The following is a 20,916-nucleotide window of genomic DNA, read 5'->3' as shown; positions in this document are numbered from 1 at the left end:
AGCCTAGCTTAGCAAAGCGAGCCTCAGGCCCACAGGTAATTTTAATCTGACATGCCCCCCGTGGATAAAATTGAATTCGGCCCGGATACCATACGGATCCTTCTTACCACGGATAATCATGTAGGGTATTTGGAGAACGACCCTATACGAGGGGACGACTCATGGAGGACGTTTCAAGAAATCGCTGGGTTGGCTAGACAGCATGATGTGGATATGATAGTGCAAGGAGGAGACTTGTTTCATGTTTCCAAACCGTCCAAGAAATCGTTATTTCACGTTGTGCAGGCATTAAGAAATAACTGTTTGGGTGATCGACCTTGTGAGCTCGAATTGCTCAGTGATCCATCGTTAGCGTTGCATTCAGGAAGCGATATGGTCAACTACGAAGATCCCAATATAAATGTCGCTGTTCCCGTGTTTGCAATATCAGGAAATCACGATGACGCTACTGGAGAAGGTCTTTTGTCACCATTAGACGTCTTAGCTGCTACTGGACTCATTAATTACTTCGGACAGATTCCTCAAGCAGATAAGATAACGCTTACCCCTTTGGTCTTCCAAAAAGGAATGACGAAGTTTGCACTTTACGGAATGAATAACGTACGAGATGAAAGACTTCAACGGATCATGAGGAACGGAGACGTTACTTTTCAGAGGCCCAAGAATGGAGACGACTTCTTCAGTTTGCTCTGCATCCACCAAAACCACGCCCGCCATTCGATGACTTCTTACGTGCCTGAAGACTTCCTACCGTCCTTTCTAGATTTCGTGTTTTGGGGCCACGAGCACGATTGCATTCCCCACCCTCAATATAACCCTGCAACTACATTTGATACCCTCCAAGCAGGCTCTTCGGTGGCAACTTCTTTGACTGAGGGAGAGAGTGAGCCAAAGCATGTTTTTATCTTGAATGTGAAGAATAAGGAGTATCTGATCGAGCCGATCCTCTTACGTTCAGTGAGACCATTTATCACGAGAGATGTGTCGCTCCGGGACGAAAATTTTGTCGAGGGTCCAGCATCCAAGGCTGACATCTCTGCGTTTTTAGTGGAGCAGGTTGAAAATATGATCGAGGAGGCAAACAGTCAATACAGAGAACGCAACGGTATCAAGAACGACGAAGAGGAAATCCCTCTACCGTTGATTCGTTTGCGTGTTGATCATACAGGTGACTACGAGATTGAAAACTCCCGGAGGTTCTCCAACAAGTTTGTCAGCAGAGTAGCCAATGTCAACGACATCCTCTTGTATCATAAGAAGAAAGCACAGAAGTACGAGGTGGGCAAAAAAGTTCCAAAAAATATACCTGTTGCCGACCCAAGCGACACTTCCAGAGTGTCCATTCAGGAGATCCTCAAACAATTTCTTGATGAGACAAGTCTCTACTTGATGCCAGAGAACGGTATGTTTGATGTTACGAAAAAATTTATCGAGCAAGACGACAGGCTGATCTTCACCGAATATGTCGAGAAATCGATTGAGCAAGCAGCAAAGCTGCTTCTCGAAATTAACATTGACGAGGAAGAATTCCATACCGGTGATGATAGCACACTTAAGCGGTCATTTGCGCAACTTCTCAATCAGCTACGGATGCAAAATAAGAAGGAACCTGTCAAAGATGTGCCTGTTACGCAAGGTCAAGTCAATGATAAGGATCTCGATTTTAGCAGCAAGACTAGAGAAGACTCAGTTAAACCAGTGAAACGTGGAAGGACCACGATAAAAGCAAAAGCTTCACCGAAGAGCAAGACAAAGAGCAAGGACGTTGTGGTTTCAGATGACCTGGGAGAAGATGATGAGGAGCCTCAAGTGGTCTCGGACGATTCTGAGGATGATTTCAAGCCTCCACCGCCAAAGCAAAGAGCAAGGAAAGTCGCCAAGCCAGCATCCCAATCTGCCAGAAAGACGACTACGAAAAAAGCAACCTCTCGTCAACCAGATAATTCATCCATTCTTGATGACATCATCAGTTTGGGTAATTGAGTTTCTACATCCCAAAAACCATTATGTATATATGTACAAGGTCTAACTGCCATTTAGTCAAAAGAGGCTGCCTCCTCCACTAATTTTTTCATGTCGAAGTTGGGGTTTCCAGAAGTGAAATCTCTTAGCAAAGCAAGCTTTCGCTTGGAGCCCTCTGACTCCTTCAATCCTCCATAAAATCTTTGCACGTTAAGAACTAGTAATTGGGCCTCGTCCATGGTCAACGAGACATCCAGCTCGACATGTCCATTCATGAGCACAACATCCTTGACCTCAATCAACTCTTGGTGGAACATCAATGTCGTGTGCGGTTTCGCATACTCCTTATGAAGCTGGTATTCAGCCAATGTGGTCAACATGCAATGAGTTGTGTTGGGACCAGGAAATGCCCATTGCACGAAATGTATTTCGTACCCATCTTCACCACGAGGAAGCGGCAACACAAAATTTGGATTCTTGAAGGCGTTGGCGAAAATGGTTGCAAACTGGTGTGCCTCCATCATCGCCTGGAGCGTTCTCTCTTTGTTTTGAAACCTAGCTCTCCACACAAATTCCAACTCCTTTCTGGGCAATTCCTTGACCTTTTCAACGTCTATGAACGAGGCAAGTGTCTTGTAGGGCTCCTTTGGAGTATTCTTGTCTATGGCAGCTCTGATGACAGGGTTGGTTTCTTCCTCCCTTTTCTTCTTCTTTAATTCTTCTGCCTGCTTCCGTTCATATTCCTCGAGTTCCTTTAATGGATCAACAGCATTGAACTCTTTTTTCTTTGCCTCGATCTGATCCTTGAGCTTTTCTTGGAGCTCTGCGACATTCAGGGCGCCAACCTCCTTAGCCTTCTGTTCGAGCTTGTGCTTGTATTTTTCCAACGGCAGTTCTGGATTAGTAGCATAGCTTCTGACAATATTAACACGAGTAGTAGTCAATCGTGGCACCCATCTTGCCACAGTTCTGAAAGATCTGGACATGGTGTGGTAGTATCTGGAGAAAATGCTTTTTATTTTTCGGCTCTTAGCCGCACTATACCGAATGTATAGAATTCTACCAGTCTTGTTAGAGTTCGAGTACAGAAACTAGAAATCAAGAGTCTACAAATTCTCATTACCTGCAACACGGACGATCCCGCAGGTTTATAAATATGTACTTTGAGGTCTACGCGAATTTTGTTCCAGTTGTGTGGTCACTTTATGCTGTTTCTGGACTATTCTATGAATGGTGACCTTAGCTCTGCAGCTTCTCCTTTGCAGGTGGCAATGCAGTATCATTGCTCTCAGATGTCTTCTGAAACTCCTCAGGTGCATCTTTGGCGTGATGTCCAATCATCTTTCTCAAGGACTCTGGGATGTCTTCGAATGCGAGATCCTCTGTTGTCGTGGCGACCAGCTCACCTTTGGCACGAAGGATGTCTTCTAAGTTGATGTTTTTGTCACGGAAGATCTTGAGGTTATCTGCAATCAAATGACGGTTCTTGCATCCGGGACACTGTATTAATACCGTGCCCTTGACATATGCTTGCTTCGAAAAAGTATGCGAAGATCTTGTGTCACACTTGGTACAAGTGAACGCAATCATGAGCTGTGGAGTATCGGTCTTCAAAGTGGCCGTCTTGTTGGTTTCATTTGTGGAATGGAATCTTAACCGTGGCTGGTTTGTGGGCAACTTCTGTGGGAGATGGAAGCGAGAAACAATAGGGCCAACTCTAGATCCTAGGCTCACTTGACTATGAAAGTTGTGACGTATGAATGACCGAAGCATGGTGAGGAGGGTGAAAGTGCAATTTGGATGGTGCACTTGCCACAGACCTCTCGATGCATATCGCAGCAGCGGTCGTGCGTGACTCATAAATGCGTTGATTTTCACTTCTTAAGAGCAGCTCTCTCCTGCTTACGTTTAAGTTTCTCTGCCTTCTTGTCTATAATAGGAATACCAAAATCTTCGGTAGGCTTTGAGCTAGTGACGGTGAAACCTGAGCCCCATGACCCAGTCCCGTTGCTGATATTGTTCACTCTAGGAATCTCTTTCTTCGAAGTCTTCTTTGTCAAAGCAGGAAACTTTTGATCTGAGAGCTGTGGGCTCTGCACTTTAGGTGACTGTGTTCTCAGACTGGCTAAACTGCTGCCATTTGATCCGCTCAACGAAGGCAACGATGAGGATGAAGAAGGCTTGGGGCTTTCTAAATAAGTTGGCCTGAAGCTTGTATTACCTTGGAAATTGTTGATAGTGACAGTTGGTTTAGGCTGTGGCTTCTTCACCGTAGTGTAACGAATCGGCTGATTAGTTGGGACTTTAACAGCAGGTTTTTGGGGTTTAGGTAATCTAGGAAATAGTTTTGCTTGGGTTTTTTTGGGGTTGTTATTCGGCGCCCACGACAGAAGCGATAATGAACTCAGAGAGCCGTTGCCGAGAACAGGAAAGCTTTCATTTAGGCTAGGAGATGCGGCGTTTGAGGGTGATTGAGATTGTGGGTATTTGGAAATGTAGACTGAGTGAAGCTGTTGTTTCTGTTCCGAATGCTGTGGGAACAACTCGGCCAACTCGTACACCAAAAGAGAAAGGTCCAGCTCGGGCACTTTGAACAAGGACTCGTACTCGCTGATGAGCCGCTGGGCGTCGATGCGCTTGGCCCTGTAGGCCCTGTTGATTTCTTCAAACTTTGCCAAATCCTCCTCATTATTATGAAGGTAATGCTTTGCTCTTTCTTCCAAGCGCTGTCTCTTCGTATCCAAAGAGTCCTGGTGGGGTGGCCTGGACGCTGGACGATGATTCTGCGGAACTGTGGAAAGCTCGGAGCGGTAGCTTGATGCTCCAATGACTACACGACCGTTGTGACCCGTGAGTCCACCGTGTTCCTTCAACATGTGCGCCGTCAAGTCCAAATCTTCCCTGAATACCACAAACCGTTTTTCCACACACGAGGGCACAGAGCACACGTAGTGGGAGTTTCTGAAATGCTCATAGAGGTGGTCATAGTCACGGTAGTACGCCATATGCTGGGGCAAGTCCTGGTCGCATATGTAGCATCTCTCGTGGCGATCTCTTATGTGAACATTCAACTCGTCTTCCGAGTAGAAATATTGGTTTTTGCAAAACTTGCACTTTGGATGGCCCTTAAAGCCTTCAGTGTCCCCCTCATTAATATGATGATTTAGCTGCTTTCTCGTATAGAGCTTGAGCTCGCTGACAAACGCTTTTCTATGGTTGGCACAGATGCGACAGAACTCTTTATGGTGAACGTTCTTCGTATGATCGGAGAGCTTATTGAACGTGGGCGACGTCTCCTTACATATAGCACACCGCTGCTCAAGAAGCTGAAGGGTAGCGTCTTTGGCCTTTTGTGACGTGAACCGGATTCCATACTTGTCATCGCTCAAATCTTGACTCACTTCTTCAAAATGCGTATACTTTGCCTCTGGCTGCAATTGCTCGTCCGTAAACACGACCTCAGGGTGCTCTGTTCTACACACCAAGCATGTGTTCCTCTTGTAAAGGGCCCTCTGTCTGAAACAGCAGAAATGGCAGGTGACATTGTTGCATGGTGAAACCGCCGAGTACAAGATCGCCTCTGCACAAATAATACAGGTATTTTCTGACGACGGCTGTTGCAGGTCTTCAGACTGCTTACGCTTATTTTGCTTCGGCTTGGCCACTCGGGACCGAGCTCGATGGGCATGCTCAGACATGGAGGAGGGTGGTCTTGCTTGAAGAAGATTGATAGTGAGAAAGTAGAGTGAGAAAATTTTGGTAGGCCTCAGGCTCGCACGAAACGTGGGGAGAGGGTCGTAGGAGAAGGTAGGCATTCAGGCAGTGAAAATAAGGAAATTCTTAGCTGCAACAGTTTTGTGCAAAAATCTCTTTACCTTTTTACCTGACCGTTGCTATTTCCAAAGTTGTGGTTGGGGATTTGTTGGTGGGAGTCTGAAGAAATGGATGCAAAATACGAGAGAAACAGAACTTCCAAGCTACAAGGGCATGAGAAAGTGAGAATTAAAAATTCTCTACTGTATTTAAAGCTATCTAGATCATGAAGAGCCTCTGCGTTTTATTCTTGCGTTCGTGCATTTGATTTTGCCAGTTAGAATGGACCAGCGCTAACTGATGGTAATAGAGGCTTTAAGTGATTCCAATCTCCCCCGCCCCCCTCCTTTTCTGATCATCCTTTTTGACGTGGTAAATATCAAAGACAAAAACTGTAGGGTTTGGAGAATCTGACAGCTGCATTTGGTGATCAATGTATAGAGTACATATGGTCTGGCACACATCTAGGTAGAGTCAAACGCAGTAATTTGGCAATATCCGAAGTGCAGATTCAAAGTGAGTGGAGTCGCTCAATTTGGGCGCAACTTGATACCTCACTCCACAATAAAGAGTTCTTCACTTTTCTTAATAGTGTCTTCTAGTCATTTTTGCAACCAACTTACCTAAATGCGATCATGACATATTTATTTAACGGTCACAGAAAAAAATTAAACAAATACCCCTCTCCAACAAAACCTATGATAACCAGTAGTCAAATGGCCCATCTCGTATCATCAATTTCTTGATACATTAACGGCTGAAATGTCTTTTTGATCCACCCCCACCATCCACACTACGGTGTGCACATAGTTGGCATCAACACCTACTCTTCATACTTTTGACTACTCCCTGTCCCCGCCTAGTACCATGCAAATCTTCAATGCTAGTGCCGTACTCAACGTAGGCCGTCTCACATATAACCCAAGTCTCTGCTTACCGCACTTGACGGTGACATCTTTTGATAAGCTCATAATTCCATTCAAAATCCCTGGTCATGAACATGCCACTATCAGAGGAGTCGTGTTGGACAAGGACAACTGCTTTGCGAAGGATAAGGATGACAAAGTGTGGCCAGCTTACAGTGATATCTGGACAAAACTTCAAGAAACATATCCAAAGGAACATTTGCTTATTGTTTCCAATTCTGCCGGCACCAACGACGATGGGAACTATGAACAAGCAGAGAAACTTGAACGTGACACGGGCGTTACTGTGCTCAGGCACCCTACGAAGAAACCAGGGTGTCATGAGGAGATCATGGCGTATTTCGCAAAACACGGGATTCACAAGCCAAGTGAAATTGTTGTCATTGGAGACCGCTTGTTTACAGACATGCTCATGGCGAACATGATGGGAGCGTGGGGGATTTGGCTTAGTGAGGGCGTAGAGCTTTCGAATAAAATCTGGTGTAAAATGGAAAGAGGGTTGTACGACAGGTTGGTCAAGTCAAGAGATCTGCCATTATCACCGCCCACGCCGGGAGTCGATCAATCTGAGGAATCAAAGCTTTAAATGGGACATAGTGGTGAGGGTATGATCGCAGCACACGTTGATTAAGTATCCGAGCCGAGGATTATGAATGCTCTAAATTGTCGTCTGGCTCGTGATATGGCGACTTCAAGTATGAAAGCTTTTGTTATGCGATCTTTTTGTCACTTTGCGAGAGTATGAACCTCTTTCATGCATCTTCAATCAAGTAAATCAACCTACGTTGTGTAAATCTTCCTACATTTTACGCCAATAATTTTGGATGATTCGCTTTCTGAGGGTTTCAGATTCTTTCATTTATACATATACCTTCGCGAGCTTGGTCGATTTCGACCATCTTTAGAATTGCCACCTGGTCGATCTTCCTCTACAATCGTTGGATGAAACCCATCGTGGATAATAAATAACCTTCTCATTCTATTCACTATGTGAAGTTCTCAGAAGTAAGCCATCCACAAGGTATCGGCGGCAGCCAAGTTATGTGGATTGACAGCTTGGGCAATGAGTTCCAACACGCTCTGTGTGCTGACATTTGAAGCAGACGAGCCGTGGGCCATGGACATCACACGCTTAATGATAAGCTCGACGTTAAGCATTACAATCTCGCGAAGTTGTTGGTCTTGTGGAACAGGTTTTGGTGGATCTTGTTGAGTGCACCAGGAGATCACTTCATCACGAACGAACAACGTCAAGTATTGATCCAAATCTGACTTTGGCTCAGTAAGAGCTCTGGCAATAACAAGAACGTAAACTGAAAGAATACCCTCAAGTCCAGATTTGCCAATCAACTTCTGGATGTTAGGGGTCAATCTGAATGGTACCATCTCGGCATTGTAGAACAATGGCGCTGGACGACTGCCGTTAGAGGTATCAAGCGAGGCGTTCTTGCTGGCAATCTTGCATGGCAACATGTCTGATGTCCACACACTGCCAGAACCACGGTTGACGTGGATCTTCTGTGGTTGTCTAGTGTTCACACACATCATGTAGGTCGTGAATATGAAGGATGCGTACTGTGATGTAAACTGCTTTCTGAACAACCAGAAGTCCTCAAAGTTTGGATAAAGGTCGAGGAAGTAGTTCTTCATCACTGTAGATGGCACCAAAAGAGTCTGAATGGCGCTCAAGATCTCGACGCGGATACTCATGATATCAGGCTTGGGCAATCTAGGGTCGAAAGCAGCACGCAACTTCTCGATCGTGTAAATGAATGGCTCATCACGGTTCTTACCCTCCTTGAAACAGAAATCTTCGTAAATCTTTTGCATGCTAACATCTCTCGAGTCGTCGTTGATGATACGAATATGAGGCGAGAGGGGCACAGCAATCGGGAGAGTGAACAGGATGTTACGACGTCTCGTCTCGACCTTCTTCGATAATGAATCATCGAATATTCTGAAAAGTTGAAACAAGCATTCCTCCCGACGGCAGTGTCTTGCAGCAGGGAATTGAACAGCAAACGCATGGAGACTACCATCATGACCACGAATCTTCAATCTCTTGTAGCAGGCGTTTGTTCCACGAGCCAAGTCGATCGTCGGCAAGAATCTCTCGATCTTGACAAAATGGCTGTTGTTGTCCTTGTTCAACAAATACTGACCAGGGATTTCAATATCCTCAAACTTTTGATGATGAAATTCACTCAAGTGAGGGCACAAGTTCTCAAGATTTACCTCCGTAAACCTTCTGTCCAATTTATCTTCCAAACGGTCCCTCCACTTCCTCAACTTGATGATATAGGTTTCCAAGTTGGGCTTTCCAATAACCAAATCCTTTTCAAATTCAGCACGAATCTGTTTAGGGAGTACCGTCTCTGCGAAGCGAGTTATATTCACTTCAGTCACTGGCGGTAACTTGGCGTCCTCTCTTGGGTTTCCAAGACGATTCAAGTACTGAACGCCATCATTGAGCAAAGCAACTCCAAGTCTGTATGCATCTTCATCAGCGGTACACTTGAAGCGCTGGTTGATTTGGTCAACAAGCGACTCCAAGGAGAGAGCCAAAAGAGGATAAGCAGTCTTCAAAATACCCATTATTTCCTCAACATATTCCCAAGAGCGTCTAATCGCACTAGCAGCTGGTGGGAGCTTTGCTGAAGAGGGATCTGGGGTGGCACCATTCTTCTGTTTAGGCGAAGCTTGATCGTCTGTCTTCCCATCCTCTTCCATAGCATCATCTTGTTTGGAGTCCTTAACACCATTCTTTTCCGACTCGTTATCGGCTTTTTGTTCTTTCTTATCATCCTTGTTGACTTCATCGATCTTCTTCTCTTCTCCTTGCTTATCTTTCTCGTCCGGTGTACCATCTCCCGTGGCATTGGATGGAGATGCAGCTGTTGCACTCTTCTGTCGGTGCATTTCAATGTATTGACGCTGCTTGGCAGCAAAGTCTTCCTTTGTTGTTCTGAGTTGGAAGTGCAATGCTTGTGGGAAGCTCTTTGCAATACGAATAAGAATCTGGCGAACCAACTTGGCTTCTTTGTATGACAATGATGACAAGAGCTGTGGAATAAAAGTGATCCAGTACCACACGGGAACTTCACCTCTAAAGTTTTCGAATGCCTGGGCGAGGGTGCCAGAGCTATCATCCAAGCTGATGAGCCAGAGAATTCTGGCCAATAGTTTTCTCGTCTTCCCATTCTTGTAAAGGCCGGCGGCTTGCAAGTAACAGCTGATGGCATTGTTTGCGTAAACGAGATCAGTCGGATTTTCCTTGAACCTCTTGTCGTTGAATACTCCCCATTCTGACCAAGCCTTAGGCAAGTTGAGATCAATTTGCACGGAAGTCGCAAAAGCCTTATTTGCTTCATCCTTATGGTTGAGCTTGCTCAAGAACATTCCTTTCAATGTAAAGAACTCAGCCTTTTGCTGAGTAGCGAAGTAGACCAAATTGGTGTTTCTAATTACATCAAGACCAGTGTTGAGCTCATTGGAGTTCTGATAGTGGCATTTGACCTGCTCCTTCAACTTCAAGAAAGCTTCTTGGATTTCAATATTTGGAAGCTGGTATATCTTCGTCAACTGATTGATGCACACCTCAGACATGTTGTGTTTTCTTGCAACATGTGCAAATCGGTTGATGACCCAGGCAATCTCGTGAAATCCTCTGTAAGCATAGGAGTTCGCATTACCATCGGAGTTGTTTTGTTGAAGAATTGGGATGAAGGGCATATAGACCTTATTAATGACCTGGAAAGCATGTTGACGCCATGTGACCAAGTCATTCCAAATGTTGATATCGTCCCAAATGTTTGGTAATCTCTCTCTCCACACCTGCAAAACTCTTTTGAGCTCTTGTGATTTCACATCTAGGTTCTGAGCGTTGGTGGAAACGAGACTAGAGTATACCTGACTAGCCTCCATGAACTCGACATACTGCTGGAACGTATGGAGAAGTGGAATATGGGCGGCCATGAACCTTGGTGGCAAACCGTGCCATTTTCTTAAAGCCAACTGAATGCCCTCATCGCACAACTTGGAAAGCTCGGGTAACGTTGCTTTCTCTTGACCATAACCTTGTAAGCAAAGGAACGTCTCAAACACCTGCCGCCTAGGTGTTGGCACATCCATGACACTTTTCACCGTCAGCTCCAAGGTATCTCTATCAGCGTTCCAATCAGCAACTCTCCAGCCACACTCAAGGAGTAGATCACTAAATCCTTCATGTTTAGCAAGCTCTGTGAGGATATCCCAATGCTGCAACTTTTCGGCACACAAGATCCAGTGATCCTCCCAAAGGGAATATTCTGATTGACCGTACGGCAAAGCGCCACTGCGTGCTCTAATCTGAGCTGTTTCGTAAAGCTGCTGTGCCTTATCCCATAATCCAATCTGCTCGTACGACAAGGCTGAAATAGTTTCGGAATACTTCGCTCTTCTTCTCCACAAACCGTAAAACATATCATCTTCCTTGAGTGTGGAGTAAAGTTTAGCAAGTGCATCCTGAGTAACTTCGCGCACCTCTGCGTTTCCATTCACCGATTGATGCTCGATATTTTCAAGAATATGAATACCCTGAGACCAGGCATTGAAATTTGAGGCAAGACATTCAACAGCAAAAGGTGGAAGTTGTAAAGACTCACATCTCGCAACACCCTCAAGCAAGGATTGAATGACATTTGGCCTAACATCAACCTGGCGAGTATGGTAATCCTTGGATAACAAGATAACTAAGGACCTTGTGAAGTCCAAGTGGTCAGAGCGTGGAATTGACAGGAACGCGATGGGGAATATTGTAGACCAAACACGATGAACAGTCTCGTTGCTCTGGTAAAATAGATCGATCAAAGGCTCAAGAAGTGCACCCGATCTAATCTCAGAAACATCTTCCAAAAATTTGTTATGTTTCTTGAACAATACATCTAGTGCATCACTGCCGTCCATTTCCATATCTCTTTCTTTGTAAGGGAAAGCAGTCAATGGAGGAAGCTTGTTCTCCTCGGAAACTAGCTGGAGTTTATCATCAAAATCGAAGGCACCAAACAATAATTGTAATGCTTGGTTGAGCCATGGGTAATCTGCAAGGTACTCCCAATTCTGCTCACGAATGACGTAGTAAAGTCTCTTATCAATGTCTTTCTCCAAACTGTTGTTTAGGATGGACATTAGTTTACGACGAATCGAGACCTCTGACGACCGAGTACCCACCAAGAATGGTTGCTCCATGCGAACGGTCAACTCTGTGCAACTAAATGTATCGTCCTCAAAAATATCAACGATAATCTGGTAAAATTCCTTGGAGAGCACAGGTTCACCACGAATCTCGAAAACCATCATCTTCGCCAAGATTGCTGCTTTTTCCTTTGTTGTAGGAAACAAATCAGTTCTTGAAAACACCCACGATTTGACTATCTTAATGATCTTCTCGAGGGTATTCTTATCCAACGATCTTTCAATGAGCTGAGCCAACAATGACAAAAAAATACGCCTTTGATCACCCAAATTTGATATACGCATGGAACATAAATTCAAAATCTTGTCCAACAACTTCGTCGTCATCTTCGCTTCATCAGCAGAATTGTTCGCGTCTTTTGAAGATGATTGCGCACCCTGATGAGTAATTGTGATGTGGTCTTTGCAAAGCTTGTTGAATGTTCTCATGATACCTGGCAACAACGAGTCGAGTGTCGAAGGTTTGTAATTAGCCAAGGTCCATGACAAGGTGACACCAGCGGCGAGAGATGTAGTATCACCCAAATCATCAGAGACTGTTGTGATCAAGTCATTGATGAAGGTTTTGACTTCAGAATCCTCGTCCTCAGATGGTTCAGTCGTAACTTCAGAATTGATAGCTTGGAGGATGATCCGTAAAACTCTCTGTAGAACCTCTTGTATGTCGTGATTATCTGACTTGATGCACTTCTCAAGCAACTTGTGCAAATAACCAAGATTCGAAACTATCCAATCAGGCTTTTTCCACTCTAAAACCACACCCAAAACTTCCAATGCGTTCAAACAATAGCCTAAAAGATTTGATGAATTGAGATCATTCGAAAGTAGAAACTTCTCAAAGAACGTGGTTTTTACTGAGACCTCAGGCCAGTGGTTTGGACTTAAGAGGTCATAAAGGATGCCCAATGCTCTTTGGCCAAGTTCGCTCTCGGAAGCTCTCTGGGGACTTATGCAAACATATCTGATCAAGAAGGTGACACAAGCTTCTCTTTGTCCGAATGGGATTTGGTAGCCAGGAGATGTCGTAAAATCAGAAGAATTATCATCACTGTTGTGATCGTCTGTTTCCATTTCCAGTCCATCAGAAATTTTCTTTTGTTGCTTCAATTCATCCGCCTTGTGCTCCCAACTCAAAATGAGCTCTGCCAAATCGATCGCAAGAACTTGATTTTCCAAGGCGGCATTCGCTAAAATAGTCAACTTGCCCATTGCAGTGATGATGTTTGATATGAAGTGCTCTCTAGCAACAAAGAACAAATCAGGATGTTGAACAATGAACTGGTACACATTCAATACCTGGGTGACATTGAAGCCGTCTTCTGAGAGGACACGACGAGGCCATTTAAGCCAAGTATTTGGATGATCATCGTCAACAACACGCACGGACATCACTGGGGCAAGAATATCAAGTGCTTGTCTCACTAGGTGCCTTGAATCATTTTGGTGTGCTCTCAACAATGCAACGAAGACTTGGGTAGCCAATTTAGATGGTGTATCGTACGCAGCAATGAAGTATGCTGTCGTGACGTAAGCTACCTGCTTGGTGATGCTGTCTTCAAGCTTGATGTAATTCCAACTAAACTTGATGACATCCTTCCTATATTGATTGAGCTTGTCTGGAGCCCATTTTAGCAATATGGAAGTGCTTTCAAGAAGAGCAAACCTGTAGCTATCAATCTTACCTGAAGTACTATCCGTCGTGATATCGTGAGTAGACTTCCAAACCACCTCATTGATCTTTTCGAGCCATTCAGTCTTCTCATCAAATAACTCATCAGCGTTGCCAGCTTTGCTAATTTCATAAAGCAAGGTGCAGTCAAACACCTTCTTCAAGAAGAAGATCTTCGCCTTCAAATTGACATTCTCTGCCAAGAATTCAATGCATCTTAACAAGTATGTCTTCTTATGTTGCACATCCTCCGATCTGACGACAGCATCGAACAAAAAGGTTTCCAATTCTTCATGAACCTTAAGCTCTGAGTTACAAAGTCGATTGACGGTGTAGAATACCAATTTGTTTTCCTCCGGTTTAAGGTGCATGAACTCGACAATGGTTGATTGCAATTTCGCAATTGCTTGGTCTGCCTGGAAATGATTACTTGACACAAGAGGTAGCTGGCCCTTTTCCTTGACGACATCTTCCATCAACGAAGACAAGGTATCCAACAAAGGGGCCTGCTCTTTGAACCAATCTTTGTCGAATTTTGCAATTGCAGCAACAAGATCAACGGTGTTTGCGAACTTGACGACCTTAATCTCTTCGGAAGATTCAGACTTGAGGTCTTCAATAATGCCATCCATCTTAGTGCGAGCAACCTCACGTATCTTTGGTCCATCCTTGCAACCGGCAAAATAAGCCAACATATTACCAAGCTTCCTATTTTTGAAATTATTCAAGTAGTATTCCAAACAGTTATCAGCAAATCTGTTCAAAAACTTGAGTACAGGTATTCTGAATGGCGAGTCTTGGTGACGGTCCAAATGCCCTTCCAAGTACTGCAACGTGTTTATGATCTCCTCCATAAATCCATAAGCCTTAGCTGGCAAGAGATGAAATATGTTGAGGATAGCCATGACAATTTGAACTGTGTGATTGTTCCTTAAATCTTGTCCTGCAATCTGGCGCAATGTGTTTATCTGTGCCCAAGCCATAAGATGATCAAGTAATTTCCTACCGATCTCAACACGGAAATATGAAATCAAGAGCTCGAGTAACCTTGCCAATGCTTCAAGGCCAGAGACTGTCAACTTTTTGTGGTCTGATAAGTTCATAAGCATTGGCCTAAGGCCATTTTGTAACAACTCCTTTGGTAACTTGGCACTTTCGTCCAAACTAGCCTTGAGACCAAGGTGAGCAGCGTTGATGATTTCGGTGGACTTGTTGCAAAGTGCTTTGAAAAAAACGCCGAGAATTCTGATTCTTGCTTCTGACAAAGATCCTAAGGAAAATCCCGGTTTTGTCAACGCCAAAGAAAGTAATTTGATGCACACAACCCGAAGTTCAACCAACTGTTTAGATGTTCTGTGTTCATAAAGACGGTGAACGTTTGCTAGACTCTCATCTTCTGCATCGACCAAAGCTAATGCCTCCAAAAGTAATCTGTTGAGCTCGTCATTAAAAGTCAAGAAAGTATTGTCCAAATCCAAGCAAAACGTGATTGCATCAATATTTCCGATTTGCATTGGGAAAGGAAGTGCACGTAAGGGCTTGCCAAAAATTGGCGTGAGCAAGAGATGTTTGCAAGGTCCCATAATTGTGGCAATAGGAACGCTTGTCACTTCCGACAAAACCTTAAGTGACTCTTGAGACACTTCTCTCACAATAGGAATAGCACTAGCAAGATCGTAAACCAACGCGCCAACCAAGGTCTGGAAGGGCTTTTCCAATATTGTCTCCTTGGTTAAGTCGGCATTACAATCTTTCAATACCTTTAAGACAAGCTCCTTAGCCAATTGCCTTACTTCATGAGGCGCCGTCTCCGGTGTATCTCTCAAAATGAAGAAAAGGGATCTGATAAGCTCGAATTGGCGTTTGAAAAACCATCTGGGGGGTATGGAAAGATCCTCAAACATTGTCTTCAAGCCCAACACTCCACCTAATTTGCTGTAGTAGAACTCACTGTAGCAGCAGTGAGTGAATTTGTAAAACATAGTTCTAAACAACGGTGAATGAAGAGCATCTTCGTCTGAACCAAATATCGTAACGGTAATGCTGTAAAGCTTCTTGATAATATCAATTCCTTTTTCTCGCACGTCTTTGTCCCAAAAGCTCAACGCGTAGTTCAAAGCATTGAAAAATACAGTTTCACTGATGTACGCTGTGCTCTCCTGATCATTGACTGAAAAGGGTCTGTCTTTCTTAATTTTCCCAATGAGAGAGCTTCCAAGATGAATGAGCGAGAAGTGCGTGGTAATATTGTCAATCAAATCACTGGCCTCTTCCCTGAGATCCTTGACTGAAAGTGAGAAGAACAAAATTTCGAGAAGTCTCCCGAATAACTGTTGTTGTCGGCTTAATTTGGCACTGTCTTTGATATCAGAAGGATCCAATTCTGGAAAATCATTTAGTTCATCTTGCTTTAAGAGTTCAACCAGCTCTTGGATATATCCCCTATAGTCACTAGGAATTGGGGTGGAATCAATGAATAGTTTGAGAATGCTTGAAAGGTACCTAAAAGCACTGATTCTGTAATGCACTTTGAGCCTAGGATCCTCTAGCAACTTGATTGCCAGCTCAACACCAGGAGTCACAGAAACCGGTACTTTCCCGTTGAAACCATGAACTGTAAATAATGCCTTGACTTCCTGATCAACATCAGACTGTGGCTTCAAATTATTGCAAGGTTTCATGTGTTTGTGATTTCTTCCACCAAGCTTACCGAGAATACGAATAGCTGTGTGAGAATGTTGATGATGGTAAGGAACGGGCTCGAGGTGTTTCCATAACGCTGCCATGATATCATCGATTACAGGAGCAATCATGGGGTCGAAGTACTCTGCAGTGAGGTTATCAACGAAAAGTTCGAACGTCCTCAACCCTGAGCCAATAAGTTCTTGATTACCGTTCAAGGCGTACACCAAAGGCGTGGTCAAGTAATTAATGTGAGGTACCAAGACAGAAAGTCTCACCGGAACACTGAGACATAATTCGACGTATATATCTCTCTCGAATGGCCTTCTTGAATTGACAATCAACTTATTGAGGTTCTCGAGTAAGACAGGCAATATTGGTATGATTTCTTTGTACAAGTTCTCAAAACGTCCACCATTTATGCTTCGGAATAATGTCCTTATTAAGTAAGAATATAATATAGGCTCGTCTGTCTCTGTTGCCAATCGAAGAGACTCAAGAATCAAATAATTCAAGTGCGGAAGAATCACACTTTCATTGGCATTTGGATGTAGGTTGACGGACATAAAGCAAAGCTTGAATAAGCGGATGAGAATATTTGATTTGACATAGTCAACTTTGTTGAGCTGGTCCAACTTTGATCGAAGAAAAGATATTAGAATACCAGAGAAGTTGGCAGATGTGATCTCACTGCAAAGGAAGAATTGAGGAAGGTGAAGCAAAGCTGCGTTTTGAAGCATGGAATCGAACATGAAAGGCAATTCTGCACTCACAATCTCATTGAATGATGCCGGATCAACGTGAATGAAGATTGTGGCAAAAATTTCCATCAAGTCCTTCTCCTCCTTGGATGAAGTAATAGGGAGGTTTGGTCCACCAGTGGAAAAATCGAAGGCTTGAGGCTGATGAGTAGTCTTTGGCTTCGTGACAGAGAAGAACCTGAGGCAGCTAATACCTCCACGAAATAAGCTTCTGAGAATATTGATCTCCTCGTTTGAAGTCAATTTAGCAGACTCATTCCATTTATCGTAATTAACGACTTGACCAGGCTTGCTTGGGTCTTGTTGGGTAGGCTGAGGTGGCACTGGAGGGTTGCAGTTCTTAAGGCCAAAGATGACTGACTTAAGGAACGTCATGAGTGTTCTAAACAAATAACGAGCATCCTTTAAAAGGTCTGAACTATGGTTGGGAGATGTGATACAAATCGGGGAGAGCTCCTCAACACTAAACATATCAGCCAACTCCTCCTCTTGTTTTGTACTCTTTTCCGACTCATCAATATCCATTTTGTTATCGTCCTGTTCTGCGGCTTTCTCTGTATTATTGCTGTCGTCTGACTCACCGTTGGAGGTTTCGTTGTCGACTTGTGACTTCTTTGAACAATATCTCTCTACAGCTTTTTTTGTCTCCACTTCCTTGAGCTTTCTTCTCTCCTCGTATTTGTTGTGACGCCTGATGATGAAAGCGTATTTGTTATTGAGGCTGTGGAAACGCTTCGCATAGGAGTCTATAATAATCATAAAAAGCTGTCTACCTTCGAGCTTGTTAGGTAGTTTCATGATACGCTCGACCAAATTGAGAAGAAGTTTGGCACTCATAATTTGGACAGTCAATGCCAACGAATCATCTTTCAAAAGATCACAGTAGATCTGAACAGTGGACCATATTTGTTTTGGAGTCAATTCGTTACGCACATTATGAATAAAATCCGCCACTGTGGAGTAAGCCAAGGGGCGAAGGGTCTCGAAAGAGGTCAATCCATGACCAATGAGGACCTTTTCGTCGAACAAAAGCTCAATCTTCGGAATAAACTGTGTACGAAAGGATGTCGACAATATATGGCGAGTGGCATGAAGAAGTTCTTTTCTAGCCACTGAAAGCTCGGCGGGACAGTCTTGTAGAAGCCTGAGAATAACATCGGGTACGACTTTGGCTTGGCTTTGAGCAAGGTATTGATTGGCGTATCCTCGTATAAACACATACGCAAGAAACGAGGCTGCTTTAACCTGGCCAAGGACATATTCGGAGTATGCTTGTCTATTTGTGATTTGTGGCAGAATCGCCGTCACAGTAGGGGATTCCTTGAGGTGTTCTTCACGAAAAGACTTCTGTTGTCCGACTTCTAGCAACAAAATGTTGATAATCTTCGGTAAAAACAGCGGGAGTGACGATTGAATCAATGTGTTGTAAGAGGAAAAAAGCGAGACCATGGTGATGGGGCATTCTGCCAACGTCTTGAATGAGTGCATGGCTTTACGCAAAGGCTTGGGGTTTTCGTCCCCCAAAGTCGCCAGAGGTGACATCTCCTTTGCCAAATCGTTCTCGTCATTCTGCGAAGAGGAATTCTCGCTTTCGGAAAATACTTCCTTCACCGTCTCCTCCATATTGTCGTACACTTTGCCTATAATCTCCACAAAGGGCTCCACGCTATCCGCCAACGTGGTTTTGTACGCCTTGTGTAGACTTGTGATGATCTTCATACACAAGACACCATTGTCTTCGTTCTCGTTTTCGAGGCACCGTGTGAGCGTCTCCAATATCAGCTTCGAGAAAGGCTGGAAAGTGTCTGTCATGATCGATCTGTGGATAATCTCTAGTACCAGGTTGCGGAGCTTGTGCTCGGGGCTACTGGAATCAAACGCAATGGGCACCTCATCAAGAAACTTGAGGAAAATAGGCACCATATTCTTCAAAAAGTACTCGTACTCGGCTGCTCCATTAAAGGCCTCTATCATATCCAAAAGCTCCAGGAGGACCAGCTGGGCCTCCTTGTAGTCCAGACCGCAGTCCTTGAGGCGCTGGACAAAGATGTCGAGCTGCTCGGTATACTTCATGGGGAGCCTGGAGAATAAGGAATTGGGACGAGTAGGTGGTATAAACAAGTTCCCAGGCTTTGAGGCTCGCGGTGAAAAAAGTGGGAATCGAGGTCGCTGCTCTGTGGGTTGAGCACGTGAGATCGGGGTGACCTTTGGTCACATGCGACTCGGCGTCTAAAACGATCAAGCGCCGCGCTTGCAGGAGCTTCCTCAGTGTTGAGTGACATTGTCTCAGGTTTAGACTATTGCATTGCTGACTGAATCACCCTTTTAGGTTATCATACTCTATCATATATATACCCAAAAGGATATGCTATGGATTAAAATTAGTTGATGCTAGTTGACGTTTCAGACTCGTTGCGTGTGCGTACAGTGGCACCCTTGCACACCGCTTATATTCGATGGAACCATGAGTGGACACAGAGTAGCTGGTTTTTTTTCCGTCCGTCTGAGATGTGTTTCAGAAATTAGTCGAGAAGACTTCGTCGAGGTTGCAGATTACAGTGTAAAAGTGGTCAAAGACTTGTCGTGGATTTGTTTGAAGTCTGCTCGGTGGCTTTGTAGGTACAGTAATGGCTGCGAAAAATCACCTCGAGCCCACCAGCATCTCCTGAATAAACCCGACAGGCCCTGGGATTAGTCAAATTTAGACTTGGGAGCCTATAATTTGCCACTTCCTCTTAGATGATTCTACATGCATGCACATCGTACCGCTCAATGTAGTATTGGTGATTGGATCAATGGCCAACTCTAACTATACAGAGGTGCAAGCCTATCACGTATATATTTCCTGCAAATCACAAGTCAAAGTCATAGACTTGAAATCAAATTTTCCTCCCACAATCTAATGCTTTCATTTAGTTGGGGCTTTGTTTCCCTCCCGTCTAGACGTACCCGTACTTCTTAGGCTCGTAGTAGTACCGCCCCTGTTGAACTGGATATACCGGTTCTGGCTCCTTTTCCTTTGGTCCTTCCCCTTTTACATCCTGATGCACCTGCTTCGCCAATAAACCAAGCACCACCAACAAAAACGCAAACGCCGTCCACGTCATTGCCTCTGCTCGTGTTCCTTTACTAGCAAGCACCATCCCCATGGAACTGGCCTCCACGAGCTTCAACGCTGCTGCCACCGTTTGGTGCTGGAGCATCAGCCCAAGGCCCCAGATGAGAATTGTCACCAAACACAAGCCAGTGGAAATTTTCCGCATGATCGGCTTCAATGGCAACATGGGGATAGCGCACCAGAGCACGGTGACAAGAAGAAGCACCACCAAAATGAGACTGGCAACAAGCAAGCGGGGGCTACAGGCATCAGAGAATGTTTGGGAGATCGATGCAAGATCCAAAGTGGCTCCTTGGATATCGACAGACAAAAAGTTGCTTAAGTTGGTGGAATTGGCTTTAGCTGAACACACTTTTTTTCCTTCTTCTAAGCGAGCAAACACACCCAAGTAATTGGCGGTGATAGACCTCGTGGCGATTTGCGAGATATTTTTCGACACAAGGGCCAGAAAGGCGTCGGCAGAGGTGTTGAATTTCATGCTGACCAAGTAAACCGAGGAGTAGGCTGGTGCCGAAGAAACATTGCCTATTAGCAAGAACCCCAAGAGGAACAAGGCTATGATGAGGGACACTAGTGAGGATACCCTAGAGATGAGGGACACACAGAACATGACAATTATGGAGAAGAGAGAATTGCCGGAAATTCTACGACCCATTTATATGATGCAAGGGGGTGAGGAAGAGTTTGTGGTGAGCAGAGAAGGTGTTTCAGTACAGTGAGAAGGGAGCGAGAAGAAAGGTTTTTTCGCAGCCA

General features: G+C 44.4%; 6 protein-coding genes across 6 annotated transcripts; 2 read left to right on the top strand and 4 right to left on the bottom strand. All coding sequences in view use genetic code 12, as the record gives it.

Annotated features, from left to right (window-relative positions):
• Positions 1-51: 51 nt before the first annotated feature.
• MRE11 (MRX complex nuclease subunit) lies at positions 52-1,983 on the top strand (the record flags this gene model as incomplete). Its single annotated transcript, XM_029037425.2, has 1 exon — positions 52-1,983. The coding sequence occupies one exon, from the start codon at positions 52-54 to the stop codon at positions 1,981-1,983; it is 1,932 nt and encodes a 643-aa protein (XP_028888481.1).
• A 53-nt stretch (positions 1,984-2,036) lies between these two features.
• On the bottom strand, positions 2,037-2,948 carry CJI96_0004195 (uncharacterized protein; the record flags this gene model as incomplete). The annotated part of the gene is made up of 1 exon (XM_029037424.2): positions 2,037-2,948. The coding sequence occupies one exon, from the start codon at positions 2,946-2,948 to the stop codon at positions 2,037-2,039; it is 912 nt and encodes a 303-aa protein (XP_028888480.2).
• Positions 2,949-3,201: 253 nt separating this feature from the next.
• CJI96_0004194 (uncharacterized protein) lies at positions 3,202-3,735 on the bottom strand (the record flags this gene model as incomplete). Its single annotated transcript, XM_029037423.2, has 1 exon — positions 3,202-3,735. The coding sequence occupies one exon, from the start codon at positions 3,733-3,735 to the stop codon at positions 3,202-3,204; it is 534 nt and encodes a 177-aa protein (XP_028888479.2).
• Positions 3,736-3,836: 101 nt separating this feature from the next.
• On the bottom strand, positions 3,837-5,660 carry CJI96_0004193 (E3 ubiquitin-protein ligase HEL2; the record flags this gene model as incomplete). Its single annotated transcript, XM_029037422.2, has 1 exon — positions 3,837-5,660. The coding sequence occupies one exon, from the start codon at positions 5,658-5,660 to the stop codon at positions 3,837-3,839; it is 1,824 nt and encodes a 607-aa protein (XP_028888478.2).
• Positions 5,661-6,642: 982 nt separating this feature from the next.
• CJI96_0004192 (phosphatidylglycerophosphatase) lies at positions 6,643-7,287 on the top strand (the record flags this gene model as incomplete). Its single annotated transcript, XM_029037421.2, has 1 exon — positions 6,643-7,287. The coding sequence occupies one exon, from the start codon at positions 6,643-6,645 to the stop codon at positions 7,285-7,287; it is 645 nt and encodes a 214-aa protein (XP_028888477.1).
• A 413-nt stretch (positions 7,288-7,700) lies between these two features.
• Positions 7,701-20,773, bottom strand: TRA1 (histone acetyltransferase TRA1; the record flags this gene model as incomplete). Its single annotated transcript, XM_029037420.2, has 2 exons — positions 7,701-19,125; positions 19,995-20,773. 2 exons carry the CDS (start codon positions 20,771-20,773, stop codon positions 7,701-7,703), a joined length of 12,204 nt encoding a protein of 4,067 aa, XP_028888476.2.
• Between the last annotated feature and the right edge of the window lie 143 nt (positions 20,774-20,916).

The sequence above is a fragment of the Candidozyma auris genome, chromosome 4, assembly GCF_003013715.1.
Source record: "Candidozyma auris chromosome 4, complete sequence".
In the NCBI taxonomy this organism is placed as follows: domain Eukaryota; kingdom Fungi; phylum Ascomycota; class Pichiomycetes; order Serinales; family Metschnikowiaceae; genus Candidozyma; species Candidozyma auris.
The sequence above is the reverse complement of the archived record's forward strand: the minus strand, read 5'-3'. Positions and strand labels throughout refer to the sequence as shown.